General features: G+C 45.7%; 1 protein-coding gene across 1 annotated transcript in view; it reads right to left on the reverse strand.

Annotated features, from left to right (window-relative positions):
* SNTB1 (syntrophin beta 1) overlaps positions 1-18,125 on the reverse strand; it is a 113,389-nt gene extending 95,264 nt beyond the window's left edge. The window contains exon 1 of the mRNA XM_058039096.1: positions 17,552-18,125. Within this exon, the coding sequence (XP_057895079.1) occupies positions 17,552-18,074 (523 nt within the window). The 5' untranslated portion in view covers positions 18,075-18,125. The remainder of the gene's footprint in view (positions 1-17,551) is intronic.
* Positions 18,126-19,294: the final 1,169 nt, after the last annotated feature.

The following is a 19,294-nucleotide window of genomic DNA, read 5'->3' on the forward strand; positions in this document are numbered from 1 at the left end:
CACATTTAACCCATGGAAGTTTAAATAATCTGCTTCTGGCATGGCATCACACAATTCACTGCAACCCCAAAGAGATGCAGTGCAGCACAGGGATGCTCATGGAAGTCTCTTGCCAAGGCCAACACACAACACAATTACATGCTAACATTTTCAAAAAGTATATATGTCTTTTTCATATTATTACTGTAACAAAGATATATAGCACTTCCTGCTCTTTGGACTATATCCTGCCTGACACAAAATTCCAGTTCTGGAGAACCATGTAACTGAATGAGAACAGAGAGATACAGAAATGTCCTTGGGTTGCAAAGGAAAAACTTGAAAAACACTGTAAGAGAGGGAATATATGTCACATAGCTTTCATCACCTAAAATGTGTAACTGGACACCAAGCTAGTATCCCATAGTAAAGAAGGAGAGTGGCACCTCCCAAAAATCACTCGGTTTGTTTCTCTCTGCTGCTGATCCTGAGAGATGTCCAGCATAGCCTAAATGCCTACAGAAAGAAGAATCCTCTATAAAGGTCTGAACACACCTGAGAAAGGGGAAAACAAAACCAAAATCACAAGCACCTTTCTCTGCCTATTACCTCTAATGCTCAAAATTAGAAATTAAGACTTTGGGGGTCACAAAGGTCACTACGCAATGAGTAAAAAATTACAGTATAAAGGCAACACTCAAAGATACAAACAATTTATTTATAAAATACTTTTATTTATAAAAGGGATAATAAAAAAGAAGAAAAAGGGAGAATGATTTGTCCTTTCAACCAAAAGCCTAAAGCAACTACTTAACACTCCTTTAAGAGCAAAGGGTGTATTCCAGACATTACCCCTCAAATTAAAGTCTACCCAGAAGCCTGGGCTGCAGTCTGGCTGCCCAACAAGGACAGAAGATACCAGCAGACAGAATTCTTGGCTAGTTGTGGTACAGGGACAGCAGCAGTGGGGCATTTTCCCTCCTGCCCCACAGGATATAAAAACATCAGGGATAAAATGAGGACAGCATCCCAGCCACAATCCAGCCCATACTGTGCTGGCTCAGTGATCCTCTGCCCCAGAGGGAAGACCTGGCAGGACCCCACACACCAAGGCATCAAGATCTGTTGTTATCTCTACAGCATGAACAATAAAAACCATGACCCAAAAGCAAACATGCTACACCAGGCCTAAAAAGACAGGTTTCACTTGGCTTTATTTGCTGAAGCCCAGCCCAGCCCAAAACCACAGAGAAGCAGAGAAGGATCAGCACAAGGGAGCTAGAGGAACAAAGAATGGACTTTGGCTCCAGAACAAAGCTTTCTCAGCACTCAGCCTTTAATTAGTGTTACTGGACATTAATAATAATGCCTACCCTGGGAGCCAAATGCTTGGGCCTACCTCTCACAGTCCATCACCACTGCTGCAAATAGAGACAGGCATTTGGAGGTGATGTACACATTTTCTGTAGGATCCAGCTTCATGGCTGCCCACGTCCCAGGCTGGCTCCACATCATTAACTCTGTTAGAAGGAAATGGAGCACAACTGGGGTGCACAGAAATCAGACCACGCTGCCTGCATGACAGGCAGGGTGTGAAAAGCATTTGCCCTGGTGGTGGGAGCACTCCACACTTGGCTACAGAGGCTCACCCCACCAACCTCAGCAGCTCACAAAGTGCCAGGCTCAGTGGCAAGGACAGGCAGCAGCAAGGATCCAACCTGTGCAGCATTTGAACAGTGCTATGGCCAGCCATGGCTTTTAAGCACCTTCCTCTGATGCATTATTGAAATAAAGTCAAAGGAGCCATGCAAACAACACTGGCAAAGCTGGAACTACAATCCCAGACATCCCACCTCTCTGCTGCTGATGGCAAAATGTGTTGCAAGCTACACCACACTCAGGAAAACCGGTGAATAAGTCTTGGGCCAGGGGAAGTAACTCAAGTCTGAGTTTACTTAAGAGTAGTAAAAATACCAAGCACTTGAATAGTATCAGTGTAAGGCATCATAAAAATGAAAACAGCAGAATGAGACTTTTTACATCATTCCAGATCTCCTCCACAATTTCACAAGGGCACACCTTCTGAAGTAACAATAGTAGATATTGTTACTGGCTTTTGTAAGTTTTCAGTTGTTCCCACAAGAGGTATTCCCACTAAACACTTGAAGATTTAAGTTGCCAAGGAAAGAAATGACCAGCAGCAGGTTTGCTGGGCAGCTCTGCACCACTCAGAGCACTAGGGCAGTGAAGCAGCTCCAAAACTCCAACCAGAGCAGAAAACTTGTGCAGAACAAGCTGGGGAGTCCTGTGACACAGCTGAAGTACCTCACAGGCAGTATTAAACCCTGGCTTGCAAAGACTTCAGTGGTTTCACTGCCTGCTCGACAGCTCGCTCTGCAGCAGCATTTTCACAGGGACACAGAGGAGCCACTTGTCTCTCTTCTGCTGCCCAACAAGCTGCAAACAGCTGGTTGTGCTGCTCAGAACCCATTTTGCCCGTTCCCTCAGAAAGAAGAGGGATGTTTGTGCTGGGGACACAAAGGCTGATCTGTTCAGAGCTGGCTGACACAGGCTGGCATCAAGGGGGCAGGGTACAAACACAGGGCTTGTCCCACTTCCCCAAAGACTGTTCCTAGCAAATGTCATTATTTCAAACATTGCACTTTGAGAATACTTGTGTGAAGTACTCATGGAAATCTCAACTGTGTAAATTGGATTTTAATTTGTATATTCAACATTTCCACTCTTTTTAAAGAAGTTAAACATGGCTACATGTTTCCTATCAGAAAAAGCCATTATCTGCAAAAAGCTGCTTCTCTCCTTGGCTATTGCTACCATTTCCTTGTTTGTTTTGGTGCAGCATAGGGAGGCAGGGAAGGAAGAATGATAATAAAAACATGAACACTTTTTCTCTTCACCTTGAACCGGGACAGGCTCAACAGCAAGCAGCTTTATATAGTACAATCAGCACTCGTGTGCCCACAGGAGAAAGAAAACAAAGTCATGACTCTTCTTCTTACCTTAACTTAGCCTTAATGAAATCAACATGAAAGACATTATATATGCAAAGGTCATCCTCATCTGTGTAGTTACAGGATCAGGTCGTGGACAGAGGAGCCTGTACACATCAAACCCCAGCCTCCACACACACTGCAGAGCAGGCTGGGGCATTCTGCCTGGCCTTGCTGCCCGCCCACCCTGTTCAGCCTACAGAGGGGAGTATTTTTATTTGTAGGGCCTCCCTTACTGTCAGGAAGTACCAGTGCATAGAAACCATGGATCCAGCCACAGCACGAGGCAGCTGGAAGGAAAGCTGGTCTGAGGGGGGCTGACAGTGCCTGCCAGGCTCCATCCCCTTCACCACCGACTATGCTGAACAGGGACATGGTGGCAGGTGGTTCTGGGACAGAAGCATGTCCAAAGAAAGGCAAAGCAGCTGGGAAGGGGTCTGGAGCAGGAGCTTTATGATGAGTGATTGAGGGAGCGGAGGGTACATAGCCTGGAGAAAAAGGAGGTTCAAGGGAGATCTTATTTCTCTCTACAACTCCTTAAAAGGAGTTTGTAGCAAGACGGGGGCCAATCTCTTATCCCACGTAACAGGACAAGAAGAGATGGCCTGAGGTTGTGCCAGGAGAAGTTTAGATTGGATAGTATGGAAAATTTCTTCACAGAGGGGGTTATCAAGCACGGGAACAGGCTGCCCAGGCAAGTGGTGGATTCACCATCCCTGAATATATTTAAAGATGTATGGGTGTGAAATGTAGGGATGGTTTAGTGGTGAATTTGGCATCACTGGGTGAACAGTTGGACTCAATTAGAGTGTTTTCTGACCTGAACAGTTCAGTGACTCTGTAAACCAGTCCCATCCCCAGAGCAAGCAGACTAACAGCCCCTCTTTTCTCCAGCCTCCTTGGCCACTGTGGCTCACACACAGATGTCCTTCAGCAGGGCAATTCAGAGGGCTCAAGCTGTACAACAGGGGTCCTTCCACCAGAACTGATCCCCAGAGGAGTCAATGCCAGGGGTATTAGAGCTGAGGTGCTGTTGAATCAGATTTAGTTTTTGTTATTCTATCATTTATAAAGGAAATAACATTTAAAATACATGACATTATTATTCCAGAGCTGTGTCTCATTTGACTTTTCAGAATCAGTTACTATATTTTAACTGGGTATTCTCACATAATACTGTAAGAGATTTCTTTGCAGCACCCTCCAAAGCTATGATTACATGTTTAACATTACGGCTTAGCTTCAAATCTCCATGTTTTCTAATGATGCCTATATTTAAAAGAAAAAAACCCACAAGGTAATCGTGTTTCATTCCAGGCCTGGAGACCTCAGGGCATCTGAGCGAACCCAATTCCCCTGAGATCTCAGGCACAAAATACAGACTTGCATCTTCAACTTTCTTGTGATGATACCAATTCTGTCACTCTTCACTCACTCTTGAACTGTGGTCACAAATTTGCACCTCTCTGGAGACAGGGAAGCCTCAGGTCTGGCTGTTGGCCAGGTGCCATCAGCAGCTGCTGGAGCCTGCCCGGAAGCGCTGCTCATCCCAGCAGGGCTCTGCCAGCGCCCAGACACAAAGCAGAAGCTGGAAAAAGTCAGCAAGCCAAGGTTTTGATTATGCAATTACTTGTTCAGCTACAACTGCAGGTTTTCCTGCATAATCAGGCCGATAAATATCAAATTTTTTCTGGTGTTGCCTCACATCCTAAATGATGCAGTCAGAAATCAGAAAGAAGGCAAATGATACCCAGAAAACCCAGTGGGGAGAGGGGCATTGTGTGGTTGGGTTAGGGGCAAGCCATGCAGAGACTCTGGCCTTGGTGTACTCTGCAAACCCAGAACACCTGTGATGACTGTCACAGTCTGGCACTACATACTGAAATGGCACCAAGGCAATTACAAACTCAAATTTCTCCTGAAAAACCATCAATGCATGGATAGTTCTATAGAGATGGCATGAGGGCACTTACAAACCTCCTGTTCAAATGGAAAGGGGTCAAATCTCTGCTGGGTGCAGCTTTTTAGAAAAGAAAAAAAACTTCATAAACCAGCCTCCACCTGAAACTACAGTTTTGTTGTCTCCACAAACAGTGACCACTTTCTGCTCCAGTGAAACATTATTTTTAGTGTGCTTCTGCTCCTGAAGAGGTCAGGGCTTAGCTCTGAACAAGACAGAAGACCTGAAACATCCTTTGAAAAGCTCTTGATCTGTCACCCTGGAATTCAAGGGAAAGCAGGGAGGTTTGTAGAAGAAACACTTTGATACTTTCTAATTTGATACAAGTACCCACAACTGAGGCACATGTGTGACTGCAGAGCTATTCAACCTTTGTGATTAGCACAGAACTGTAAATAAAGAAACAACAATTGTTTAATCAATTATTATTGCACAAAATGGCTGAACTTGGAGACTGAACTGCTGCCACATGTATTTTACAAAGCTTTTGCTCATCAGTGTTTGAAGTAGTGGGAAGGGAGGAGGGACAGCCTGACAAGGTCAGGGAGGCAGAGTATGGAGCCAGGTTTGCCGGGCACAGAGAAGCACCAGAGACTCCATGGACAGCCTGGAGCAGAGAGCCAGCCAGGTGAGCCACCCAGCCAGGATCAAAGAGCTGTCCAACCATTTTAAAGGGGAATTGATACAGTAGGTATTGGGGGAAAGATAATGCTGCATCAGCACCTTTATTTCCCCATCAGTGATTTATGCCATTATTGCTTGCTAAAAAATATCCTAATCCCATGGAAATCAATGGGAAAGTTCATGCCAGCTTGAAGACAAGGTGGCTTTCACTCTCCCACCTCCTGCTCCATGTTCACTCCCCATCCTGGCACTCTCTAGCAGAGGGCAGGGTGTCCCCACCAGCCTGGCCATCACTGTGTCACCACCAGAGCTCAGCCACAGACAGATGGACAGGGACAGCAGGGTCTGCGTGGGGAACAGACCCTGAGAGAAACCACAACTGCAGGTGCAGCCTCCTGTAACACATTTCAGCAAATGAATCGCCCCAAGACTCTATTTATTTCTGTTTTCAAAGAACAATTAACTTAATCTACAAACAAATTCTGTCTTGGATATGAGCAAATGCATGAACAACACAAACTGTGTGCACCTTGTGCCTATGTAATACTGCTGACAGACATTTACAGCTGTGCCCACACCAAGGCTAGGTCAGCTCTGGAGTTTAACAGCTACACTTTAAGGCATTCCTAAAACAACATCAGCCAATGCAATAGTGAACAGAAAGAAAGCAAAAAGAAAAAATACCCCTAAATAATATATTGCATATTCCCCCGCAGAAATAATTTTCCAGCCTTTATGGTTTCATGAACTTGATTCCTTCATATACAGAGTTCTACATGAAGTCTTTAACACAGCAAAAGCTAAAAGGGAAGTGAGACCAACTTAACTTACAGCTGCATTTAGAAGATATTAAAATTATACCTAAAAGAGCTTTTTTATGCAAGTTTTAGAGACCGAGAAGTCTTTTCCTCATTTCCTCCTGCATTCAAGGTTTCCACTGGGAGTTTCAGAGAAACAAGGAAGCATTCCCCCAAAAGTATGACTAACTGAAAAGATCAAATGTAAATGTCTTACAGGAATTCATATAATGTATCACTTTTGACTTCTCTACTGAAGTGTTTTTGTCTTGGCTCATACCAAATATACATCCTTATCCACTTCATACAGTGTGCATATTGATGGAAAAGTAACAAAACAAAGTGATTAAGGAGAACAGCATATCTAAATTTTCCAAGAACTGAATAAATACCTGCACTTATTGAAACTAACTGTATTTTAACAAAATGCGAACAAAGTTGGTCACTGAGTTGGTAAAAAACTTTTTGGCTATGAGAATTTTCTGTGATAAATGTGATGTGACTGCAAAGATTTTCTATGAGGAGATGGTACATTGGATAATTCTCTGCTCTTCTACACAGAAAATTCTACTTATAAAAGGTTTCAAATGCAAGTTCTAATGAGCCTTTCAAAAAAATTTATTAACTTTTAGATACAAAATACTATCTCAAATTCAAACATCATAAAATTTCCCACACAAACCTGCATGTTTTCAAGCCAGCCCTTCCTTTCCTCCCTCAAAAACCAAAAGGTATTTGTTCCCCAGTCTTTTGTAAAGAGAGTGAACTCTGAAACCTCTCTAAGGTCTTAATACTATTTATGCACATAGACAAAAAGCTCTGGCAGTAGTCAAACAAAAACTCAAGTATTAAATACTAACATTTCATGGTATGCCTAGCAGAAAAATTCAATACATATATAAAACAAGATCAACACAGAATGATTCTAGCAACGCAGTCCGAACACAGGCAAAGCCCAGAATCAATTTCAGTTTATTTTTATTGGGTGTAATTTATAATATGCCCATACTCACTATTTATTTCCTCAAGACTTCATAAAAAAAGTGCTGCTCTTTTGATAATCTATCCCACATGTTTTTTAAAATAGATATAACAGAGTGAAAGGGAAACACAAAACTGTCAGATTATAATTTTTAGTTTCAGGGATATTTTATATGCCATCTCTTAGAACTTCAATTTATGACTCTCCTTAATGGAGACTTTCAGGGTTGATTTTAACATATAAAGTGGAAATTCCACTGGTTTGTTACTTCAATGCTTTCTTTATGACCTGTTCTCACACATCACCTAGGTCTGGCTTATTTATACAGACAGCCGTTCACTGAACAACAGGGAGCTTCTTAAAACTAGTTGCTTTCATTTGCATTCTTCCCATATTGAAATGTAATTTGCTTTTATGGCTGCTTTTGGCCTGACACTTCTCCAGCATTTCACAAACAAACAAGACTGAAGTTACCATGAAGTTTTTTTTCCTCTTTCAAGGCTGGAACAGAGATTTTGCCCCCAGAGCTAGATGAGAGCTCTATCTTACAAATATCCCAATAGCATCAGCCTGCAACCCATCCACTATTCCTCAAAGAAAAGGTAAAAAAAGCCACGAGAGCAACAGCAACGGTGGCTTCAAGCTCATTAGCTGAGACATCTGCAGCACCTTTAGGTCTTTCATCTGGTTTAAGCATTGCTTGTGTCACTCCTCACCATTATGCTCAGGACTTCAACTGAGCATATGTTAACTGTTTAACTGGCCATTTATCTAAACTTCTGAAATCTAGAAGAGTTTAATTTGGGCAAAACACAGTAATAAGACCTGGAGCTCTAAATGAGAAGCCAGTTGTCATCATCTAAGTCATTCCAGCTTGAAGCTTGCTTCTCTTCTCTTGCATAAGCACATCTTCCTGGCTCTAATTCAACAGAGCTCACAAACAGCCACATCCCCAGCTCTGGAAAAGGCTTCCCAGAGTTGAGATACAGAGAAAGAATCACAGAACAGTTAAGACTGGAAGGGACCACAGGTGGGGTATCCAGTCCAACCTTCCTCCTTAAGCAGGTTCTCCTCAAAGCACATTGCACAGGGCTACATCCAGACTGTTCCTGGATATCCCCAGCGAGGGAGACCCCACAACCTCTGCAGTGTTGAGCTGGAACACCCCACCATGACAGAGAGACCCAATGGGCAACAGGCATCAGCTCAGCCTCTCCAGACCTGGCAAAGCCCCAGCAGCCTGAAGCTGCCACGCTGGCCCTAAGCACGTGTGAAGGTCAAGCACCAAACAAGGAATACCTGTGGAAGGGACTGTTCATTACACAAGTATGTAAGGTGTAAACACATCTTATGGTCTGTGTCTCTCTGCCCAAGTATGTATTTATGTGGTAGGAATCCTGCTGGGTCTCTGCAGACACTTCATCCCAGCCACCCATCACTGATGGAGGAGGAGACTGGGCAACAGGGAAGCCTATCACTGAATGAGACAGGACAAGTAGGTTAAAAGGGACAGGTACTTACCAAGAATAATGTGTTCTTTGGAAAATAATTATAACTTGAAGACCTTTTTTTCTATTCACAGCATCCTCCACAAAAAAGCCCCAACCAAATAAAAACCTAAAAACCCCACACAAACAAACAAAAAACCCAAATAAGTATCCCCCCCCAAACCAGAAAAAAATCAATCAAACAAAAACCCTCACAAAGAAATCAAGCCACAAGTACTCAAAGCAAATCCTGCTCACCTTATTCCTGGAAAATACTTCTGAACATCCAATACTTAAATACCTTCTTTGGCTTGACATCAGCAAGAGAAGGATCCTTCTGGCTTCTACCTGGGAAAAGTAAGACCAAAGGGAAGCTGCCTGCTATAAGGGAAATCACATCTGCCCCACATCTGCTAGTCCCTCTGCTAGCTTTGTCTTTCCAGGCTGTTTAATGGGGACTAAAGCCCAAAATCCAGGATAAACAGATTAAACTTTCACTGTCTGAGTTAAAACTAATAGCTTAAAGCAGCCTTATAAGATACATGCTGGATAACTCTAAACCTCTCCAGCACCTTCACACAGCTGTCTCTTGCTCCCCTTGCAGAATCAGAGCCAATAGCAGTTTAAACACATGTCAGTATAGTAAATCATCCTGGAAATAGCTATTATTGAAATAATTCAGACTAAAGTGGAGATACATTATTTCCATGGTGTAGCTTTTCCATGCTCTCTCATAACTTCTTGATGATGTTAAAAGCCAAAATAGGCACTGCACCAGCTGTACATGCCTATGGCAAATGGAACATAACGTTTAACTAATGGTCCCATTTCCCTGAAAGGGCACATGAGGCTGACAAATATTCCCAAGAGGTCATATTACCTGTTGAAGCAAATCAGGTAAGTTGTGTATCCTTTGCCAGAAAAGAATTTATATTCTGATACTGACTTTTTACATTTTATTTTTATCTTAGGATTTATTTCTAGTTTTCTGATACTTGAAAAAAAAAGTTCTGTTTCTCAGGTACTTACACCATACCTGGAATTTACCAATTTAAAGTGAACAGAAGCTGTTCATATAGATGCACACACACAGGTTACTGACCTGTATGCTGCCTTGAAGCTGCCTCACTGCTCAAATACATGTCATCTTCAGAAGGAAATACCCCAGAGCAGAGAGGAATAAACGGCCACAGCTTTAGTGCTGCTGACTTCTAGAGCTGTGCCAACAAGCACAACTCCAACAGTTCAGCAAAAACCTGTGCATCATTTTTAGAAGGAATGTGCTGTATGTTAATCATTTCTAATCAGAGGCAGTTTTTCCACATCTACTTTTCTGGCTCATTTCCTTACAATTAAAAACTCCATTTTACCCAACAGTACAGTACAGATGTGCCTCTTTGGCAGTGACCTACTTTGTTGTGCCCTTAGCATATGTGCACAAAGCTGTAACCAGTTCAGTAGTTCAAGTTCTAGACAGACAAAATTAAAGCCAGACTGTAACAGAAGTGTGCAGAAGCAGCAGTCAGAAATCTGTCAAAGAGTTACATGGAAATTATGTCCTTTAATTGAATTTATGTTAAGGAACAAACTTAACCTAACTGCAAGGCAATATCTAGTGTTGAAGCAATCTGATGAACAAGTCACAGCTGATTAAACCTTTTTTAAGCAAGTTTATTAACTTATATTCTGGAAAAAATTATGTTTTGATTGCTAATGAGATGATGAACAAACCAATTCCATCTTTTCCCAACTTCCCCCGCAAGAAAACTTTTGTGTCCCTGTTCATTACTCAGTGTTGCTGGACTCTGAGATGTTGCAAGATGCTGGATGTCATAATTTGAATTAATCCTGTCTCCCAGAAGTGCAAGGTAAAGAAGACTGAGCTATTACCCATCTTTTAAAGCACAGAGAGAGATATGGTCTTATAGAACAGCTTTCCTAGTCCTGCAAAATAGCAGCTGACACACTCATTTAAGAGCATGAAGGAGGCTCACAACACACCTTCCTACATGTAGCATCAATGACAAGCAGCACTCCATGCTTTACACATCCTTTGTAGTTCCTCACAGACTTCTCTAGCCCAAATCAGCCTCACCTTGAACATCTCCAAACTGCCTCCCTGCTTGCAATGAGACTCCTCAGGGCATGTACCAAATGCTGCCACTCCCCTGATGTTCCTTCTCATCTTTACAACGATGTGCCTCTGCCAAAACAACTCAATTTATTCCAACTATTCCAAGTCCTTACTCTTTCCCAATCTGCCATAACAGTGCAATGCTCTCCCTGATTGCTCTAAGAGCAGATGTCCTGTTAAAACCCCTTAGCACAGGCACACCTTATGCTGGCAGAAGTGTTTTTCTCTGCTTGAGAGTTTAAGGTTTGGAGAGATGACATAGTGGAGCCAAGTGAAGTCACTTCCCACCTGCTACAGCTGCTGTAGTGACACCGGTGTGGGGCTGGGAGGGGCTGGAAGAAGAACCTGGCTCACCTCCACCCACCACGTCAAGGCCAGCAAAGCTGTGCTCTATGGGCTACTCACAAACTCTGCATGGTAAGTAGCTAAAGGGTTTTCTGCACATTCTAGAAATACTGCTACCATCCCTTCTTCACCAACTATTTTTCTGACATGCTTGAGGATCTGTTTCAGACTTGGAAAGCCAGAGTCTTCCATGCTGTATTGGGACAGCTTTGTTCTCATCACATTTTGTTCACTTTTGCTATTGCTCTCTTGAACTACTGCTTCCTCCAATTTCCCTTCTACTGAAGTGGCTGCACCAATTCTAACAAGTAGCCATGGCAACATAATCTTGCAGAATAAAGTACAAAATAATCCTATGATCATAAATCTAAATTAGAAAAATGGAATGGAAATATTGTGTTTTTAAAGCCTGGAAGCAGACTGACTACTGATACAGGTTACAAATAGAGCAAACTCTCCAATACTTATGAACTCTAAATAAACACAAACAGATGCTATACTTACAGCCAAATTTTACTTTACATTACCAGCAGGGCAAGTTCCATACCATATATTATAGAAACAGTGAGATTAAGAGAATAAAAGAAAGGTAAAACTCATTCCCAGCTAACATCTGAAACCATCAATCTATTGTGATGAGCACCTGAGCTGGGCAGTCCCAAATCCAAACTGGTTTGAATTCTGGACACTCCACATCAGCTCCCTTAGGACAGACATGCAGTGAGCATCTCTGACCCAACCCCCAACCCAGTGGGCAGCAGGGGTGGGAAGAGGTCAGTGCCCCTGGCATTATCTGTGTGAAAATGCTGTCCTGAGAGGGTGGAAATGGCCTTCAGAGAAAAGGCACCTGCCCAAGCAAAATTAAGATACAAACATTGTTTTATTAACTATAGCAGAAGCCTTCAGTTTTCAATTTTACTCTCATGGTTTAAAGATTCTTTAAGAGTAATACCAAGATTTCAATTTAATTTTCACGAAGAAATTACAACCAGGATTTTAAAACATGCTTCTTTCTTTTCTAATGATACTTAACACGTTTAATCTGCATGTGCAATTGAATCTCAGGTCTCTAGACATCTTTAATCTTTTAAGCACCCTTAAGGAGATGGTGGTAAGTTGCTTCTATAGGGCTTAGTACAGAATTCCCAGGGTGGGTTGACAGGGCACCCTGCACTTGGTCCAAATAAATCCAGAAATGTGTTGCCCACAAGTGCCTTATTTTCTTTAGAGTAACAGAGACAAAAGACTCATACAAGAATTACTGCAAAGAGGATGTACTGATTTTTATCTGTGAAAGGTGATACAGGCTGTCTGGACTGCTAAATTAGCCTGTAATCCAATCTAATCAATGAAAAACACATCAAGCGTTGCCACTCAACCTTCCCCATCAGCTGCAGGCAACTGAAACGACCAAAACTGAGATTCTCAGGAACTGCTTAGACCTGGGACTTTTAGAGTAAGATTCCCTGCTCCTTTCCCTTTCAATTTCACTTTCAAACTGATGTGTGCCAAGGGTAGCTACATGAGTCATGAAATGTACAGAAATAAGGCATTTCCCTAACTGCATATTTGCTGATTTAAACACCCCTTCCCCCCCTCCCCCCAAAAAAAGTGTTTTGTCCATACTTATACTAGAAAACTATGCATACAATTAGCAATCACGGAGCTTTACAGCCCTGACCTGACTGTAGTAACTAGTGTGTCACATAAGCACTTATTAAGTGCCCTGTGCCTCATTTTTCCTCTATACTCACAGAAGACTCACTTTCTGGATAAATACTGTATTTTGCTATCCCTCAGAAATCTCCTGTTGTCACTACCTTACTGAGAGAAACACAAAACCAGGTAATATTGAAAGCTACAGCCAACAAGAAGCCCATACCTATTTTACACTATTTCAGCATGTAATTCATACAGATGTGATTGCTTTGCTTCACCTAGAGAAAATTAAAAAAGGGTAGGAAGAGGAGAATCCTTACAATTCTTACAGAAATATTGTTTGGAAAATAATACATGTTACTACAGTACAAACTGCATCATGCTTATTCTTTGCCTCAAAGCTGTGCCCTATTCCCAAGAATGCCGCAGAAGAGGACTACAGGCTACATGTTAAAAGTCACTGTGCAGGTGGATGGCTCTCTGTGGGAAATTTATGCAAGCCCAGGTAGGCTGCCAAAAGCACTTCTCCATGGACCTTGCAATTGAGTTAACTGAGAATCATTCAAAACCACTAAAATTCTAACAACACTAAGAAAATGCTCCTTTTCCCACCAGGTACCTTCCACTACCATCACTAGCTCACCCACACACATTAAACAATTTAGGGAAAAGCTAGCAGAAAGATAGCAAAATTCACTAATGCAGTTTTTTTCCTTCTCTCTTTTTCTTTCTTCAGCATCATGCAGAGGGGTCCTGTTTGACATAACCATAGTCTACTTCAAGTTTTCATTATTTTCACTGAACACATAGAGAATACAAGTAAAGCACAACCAGTTTGGTTACAGAGCATGCCAAGGGACTGCTCTTACCCACGATGCTTTGATAAAAACAAACACCTTTGGTGTCTTGAGAGTACTTGAATGTAATGTGCTTCACACAGCACAAGAGGGGCTGCTTGATTTTTCAAAGCGCCTGATTTTCCAAAGAACCCCAAATTTAATAGAACCACAAGGAAATTATATGTACAAACTGTACATATAATTATTTATACAAATTATATGTACAAAGCTGTCAGGATAATTTTAACTTCCTTCTGCACCTGCAAATATGTATTGTACAATGAGGGCGCCTTGTCTCTCATGTAGGGAAATTTTCTCTGCTCCTGAATTCTGGTGAGAAGCTCCATCCTGCTGTTCTGAACCCCTGGGAAGCCACCCAGGGCTGACAAGCCCAACATCAGGGCTACCCCCACCCCTGCTCCCTCTGCCTGCTTCGCTCCCCACACCCAGGCTGTGATGAAAAGCTCACAGGAAATTAAACCCTGCAGGCAGAAGCGCTCCATCCCTGCAGATGAGGAGACAGAATGATTTCTAAGGGCTCATGTCCTTCCTTCTCATCACCTCCCTCTCCTCTTGAACCTTCTGCCTTACAGCTCCTCCCAAGGCAGTATCACCTGTTGCCTTATTTCCCTTCCATTTACCAAATTCTACTGGATTTAAGGCACCCTAGCCAACTACACAGACCACACCTATAAGAATGAACTTTAGCTTAGTAGGGGAATTCTACAAGTGTCGGGGATGGAAAATGAGAAGGCAGAACAACCCAGCATGGATAGTGAATTTGTTAGAGTAGGGGCTCTCCTACCAGGCTTTACAGCTGTGCTTCCCCTCACACCAGCACAGCTGCTGCAGCGACACCACCCCTGACCCTGCAGCAAATCTCTCTTTCCACCAGCCCAGAGACAGTGATCAATGCAGGAAAAGGGGCAAGTGTTAAAAGGAAGCATTGCCTGATTCCTTCTCTTCACAGACCTTCCCCTCCTGCCACCCACCCGGTGCCAGCCCTGCCTCCCACACAGGGTGCAGAGGCCTGGGGAGGGATTTTCCACTCCCATCCTCCCTGCACAGGAATGCAGGAGAGACTACAGTTTAGTGCTGAGCTGGTAAATGCCTCATTCCACTGAGCAAGCAGTTTTAGGCAGGACACTATATAACAGGCAGGCTCCAGCACTCTGATATTGGGTGTATTGTGACACATCCTCCCTGCCATAACCTCTAGGAAATACTCAGTGGTAAGACCCTTTCCAGGAATGCACAATGCATTGGGCAATACTCAGAGCCCTGCTGCACCATGAAATGTGCTTCTTGTGCTTTACACCTTGCCATACCTTTGTAAATTCGGCTTTCCTGGGCTGGAAGTCACAAACAAATCTCAAAATCTCAATAAAATGTAAATCTTACATTTTGACCCTGGAAACACATGCTAGCTTTGCTCTGTGAATTGGAGAAAGAGTCTAGAGAGGAGCTGCACAAGGGTCTCGTCCTGCCCCATCACAGGCTGCTTTTTGCCATATATAACTCTCTAAGAAGTCAGGAAATGGCAAAATCCTGTTATCTGTAAGGAAAGGAAAATCAAGTGTTGCCCTTCTATACTTTAAAGATTAAAAAGAACTTTTGCATTTTTCTTCCTTTAGTAATAAAAAATTTTAGACACTGCTGCTGGAGAATGAGCTTCAAAGTGGGCAATAGAATCGCAGAGAATTGTTCTAAGCTGCCTGTTTTCATAAGCCATTCATGTGGAGTGGGTCCCCACTGAAGGGAGAAGCCCTCCCAGGCAATGCTGGAGCCAACAATGCTGCCGAAATACCACGAGACAGGCAGGACAAAATACAGAGCCCAGTGTCAGAATATTTTAACTCTACACAGAGATCACTACTGAAACATACAAACTGCTAATTACACATTCAATTGCAGAAACAACTACTGAGGCACCTCAGCATGGAGCAAAGGAATGCAAGATAGCTGTGATGTCAAAAGGAGGAGTGAAGGAGGGTGAAAATGCTTCACTCCTAGCCCAGAAGAAAACTGAGGGGTTTTTAAGGCTCACCCAGCAGCACCGTGCTCAGGTGCTGATGCTGCAGGCACCACACAGAGGGAGGGAGACTTGCAGGCACTGTATACATTACTCATTAGGCCACAGCAAAGGTCAGCCACTACCTGGCTGCACCCCAGAAAGCCCTTACACTGCATAAACAAATCAGTGATAAAATTTCGATGCAACAGCCCCACTTCAGAGCACCCAGAGAAGTTCATGTTAATACTTCAGAGGTATATCTGTAATCAACTCAGCTGCAGCAAGGGAAGACAAGATGCACTTTGGTCCTGCAGGTATTGCAGGGTACAAAGGCAGAGGAGACACAGTTGCCCTCAGCTTCTTAAATCCTCATGGAGCATGAACTCCTCCAGTTTTTGCTGTCACAGGGACAACAAAAGAGTTTCTCAACACACACTACTATGCAATACATTTCTCACCTTCTCTCCCTTTCAAACTTTTTCTATAACTTTATGCCGTAGTTGGCTGCTAATAGCTGATGCTCAGCTGCACCTCCCAGGCAGCAGCAGCAGCATCTCCTTTCCTCCTCAAAATAACCACCAAAAAAACCACACGTGAAGAAATCTGCGGTACCGCCAGGGCTACAGGTCCAGCGAGGTGGGAGTGCCCGCAGGAAAGCGATGGCACAGGGGAAGGCAGACTGCAGCATGCCTCAGATGCCATTGACCTCCGGTTAAATGAACTTGTGGGCAAATATGTAATCACTTTATCACACACACGCCAAGGGCAGTTCTGAAGCTGTTCATTCTCTCAGGTGGAGTAAGCAAATTAGTCCTTGTGAAAAGACAGGGATTAGACGTTTGTGCACGCCTCTCTCCTCATGAACTCGCGGTCTGAGGGAACCTGGCTCTGCTTTTCTACTTGCTCCCCCAAAATTCCGTCCCGTTCTGGGGGGACACCCTCCCTCCACGTGTTCTCCACGCACAAAAGCGTCTGCTCCTTTCTTCGAGGCCAATTTCTAAGGCTGCTTTTTACAAAACTCTTTCAGTCACCCTTGAGAAAGGAAAAGGCGCTGCTTTGCAGGGATGGCTGATGAGCCCGCGGGGCACCCCCAGCCTCATTTACACCGCACTGCCCCCACCCCCATCCCTGAACGGGAGTAGGGAGGGGAAAGGAGGAACTGGAGAGAGGGTGGTGTCGGGCGTTTCGAGATGACTTAGGGCAAAGTCACCAAGCCATTCCCTTAATGGCAGGGGAGGAGGGGGGGCTCCTTTACTTCTTTAACCCCTCCTCTCACAGTACCCAACTCTCACCACCTTTCTTGGGCTGAAAAGATGTGAAAACGTCCAGAAGATCCCTCACCCTGCAGGGATCAGGCTCCCACCGGCAGCCTCAGCCCAGGAGGGCTCAGGGCTCAGACCCATGGACGCGACCAGACGGGGCTGCGGAGCCTCCACCGACCGCGCACGGACGGGGCTGCGGGGACTGCGCCGGCGGATACGAGGGCGGGAAGTTGAAGCCGGCTCCTCGGCATCCCGCTCGTCCCTTGCCGAGGGGCTGTGGCCATAACACGCCGTCGAGGGTCCCGGCGCGGGGCACAGAGTGCGAACTCTCCGCGCTGGAAAGACGCCCGGAGGAGCAGCACGGGATGCGCGGGGCCATCCCCTCGGGCAGCCGAGCCGGCCCGCCCCACAGCCCCCCGCCGCCGGGCACACACGGCCGGAGCGCCCCGCTCCCCTACCTTCCAGCAGCACCTCCTTGCCGGCCCGTTTGAGCGCCTGCACCGCCTCGTCGTGAGTGGCATCCCGCAGGTCCGTGCCGTTCACGGCCAGGATGGCATCGCCCACGTAGAGAGCCTGGGTCTGGTCGGCCGCCAGCCCCTTGAAGATCTTGCTGATGAGGATGGGCATCTTATTCTCCTTGCCCCCCTTGATGCTGATGCCCAGTCCGCCCATCTCCTGCTTCAGCACCTTCACGCACCGCTTCTTGTTGGAGATGGCCTCGGGCACCTGCTCGGGGGGGTCGGTGAAGGCGGTGCGCACCGCCGCCGGCCCCCCGCCGCCCTCGGCCCCGCGGCACGCCGTCCCATCGCCGCCCAGCCCGTTGTGGGCCGCGCCGTCGGGGCGCTCCTCGCCGCTCAGCACCAGCGCCTCGCCGCCCAAGTTGGCCAGCACTTTGTGCCAGCGCTCCCGCACCAAAACTTCCAGCCAGCCGCTGCGCTGCGCCCGGCCGCCCCCGCCGCCGCCCGCCGCCGCTACCGCCATCTTAGGAGCATGCTGGAAGCGCCGAGTGACGGCACCCCCGGCTCGGCACGGCTCCGCTCGGCACAGCGCGGCGGCACCGGACTTCAGCCGGGGGGCGGCAGCTCCCGGCGCGGCGGGGAGGGGCGAGGAGCCGCGGCCGCCCCCCCGGGGCCGCGCCGGGGCGGGCGCACCTGGCGGCACCGCCCGCGGGCGGAGTGGGACCGGGACAACCCGCCCCTCCCGGGACACGGCCGGGACACCCTCCCTCAGCCGCGGTGCCTCCGAGCCCGGGCTGCGATGGCATCTGGCGGGACCAGCCCCGGCAGCTGCCGTCTGCAGCGGGGTGTAGCGGGGAGCTGAAGGAAACCAACGGCAGGGAAGGGATAAGGAAAACCCAACTCTGTTTTATTCCCAGGGACTTTTGTATAAAGTGAATTAAAACTAACGGGTGGCCCCAAGGTACTCAAAATTCGCCTCTATGGAAGTACAATATGAGTTATTTCACAGCTTAGTAGGATGGAGGTATTAAGTGCTTGTGACCGATACTTTTGCACATTTAGTTGATGTTTATATGCCCTTTGATTACGAATGTTAAAGACTCGTGGGGGCTACATGTGCCGTTTTGCAGTTTTTCCCATACTCCCTTCCCTCCTAGGAAACAATGGGCCCCTGACAAGGGCCTGAAGCTCCGGCTCAGGCGTCAGAGAAGGCATCGCTTTCACGTTGCCGTTCGGAAATGTCCCCAGCAGGCCTGGAGGGGCTCCCCCACAGCAGCTACCGACAGGAAGCACCTCCAGGACTGCCTTTGTTTCTGCTCCTTGCAGAGCAACTCTGCCTCCTTCCTAAGCTGGAATGAAAACTCCAGTGGTTCTGGACTGTTTGGTGAATGTATTGACAACATTTTATGGAGGTCGGGATAGCCAGAGAAGTTATTCGTCCCAATCATTTCAGCCATGTGAGTCCTGTGGCTCCTCATCTTGCCCTTTTCTTAAGTGATGCCATTCATTTCTGACACTGGGGGTTTGCTTCCAGGTACACAAACGTGCCCCAGGGTAATGTGGGCTGGGCAGCTTGGGATTCACCACCTCAGTGTGTGATGGGATCTAAAAATGGGATCATCCTCAGACAAGCTTGTCTTGGTTTAGTAGGGTCTCTCAGACCATGCTGCTCGCACTAAGCTACACAAGACACTTTCCCTGCCCTCCCAAAGGAGGCCTCTGCCCTGGTTCCTCTGCAGCCTC

Source organism: Melospiza georgiana, chromosome 1 (assembly GCF_028018845.1).
Source record: "Melospiza georgiana isolate bMelGeo1 chromosome 1, bMelGeo1.pri, whole genome shotgun sequence".
Classification (NCBI taxonomy): Eukaryota; Metazoa; Chordata; class Aves; order Passeriformes; family Passerellidae; genus Melospiza; species Melospiza georgiana.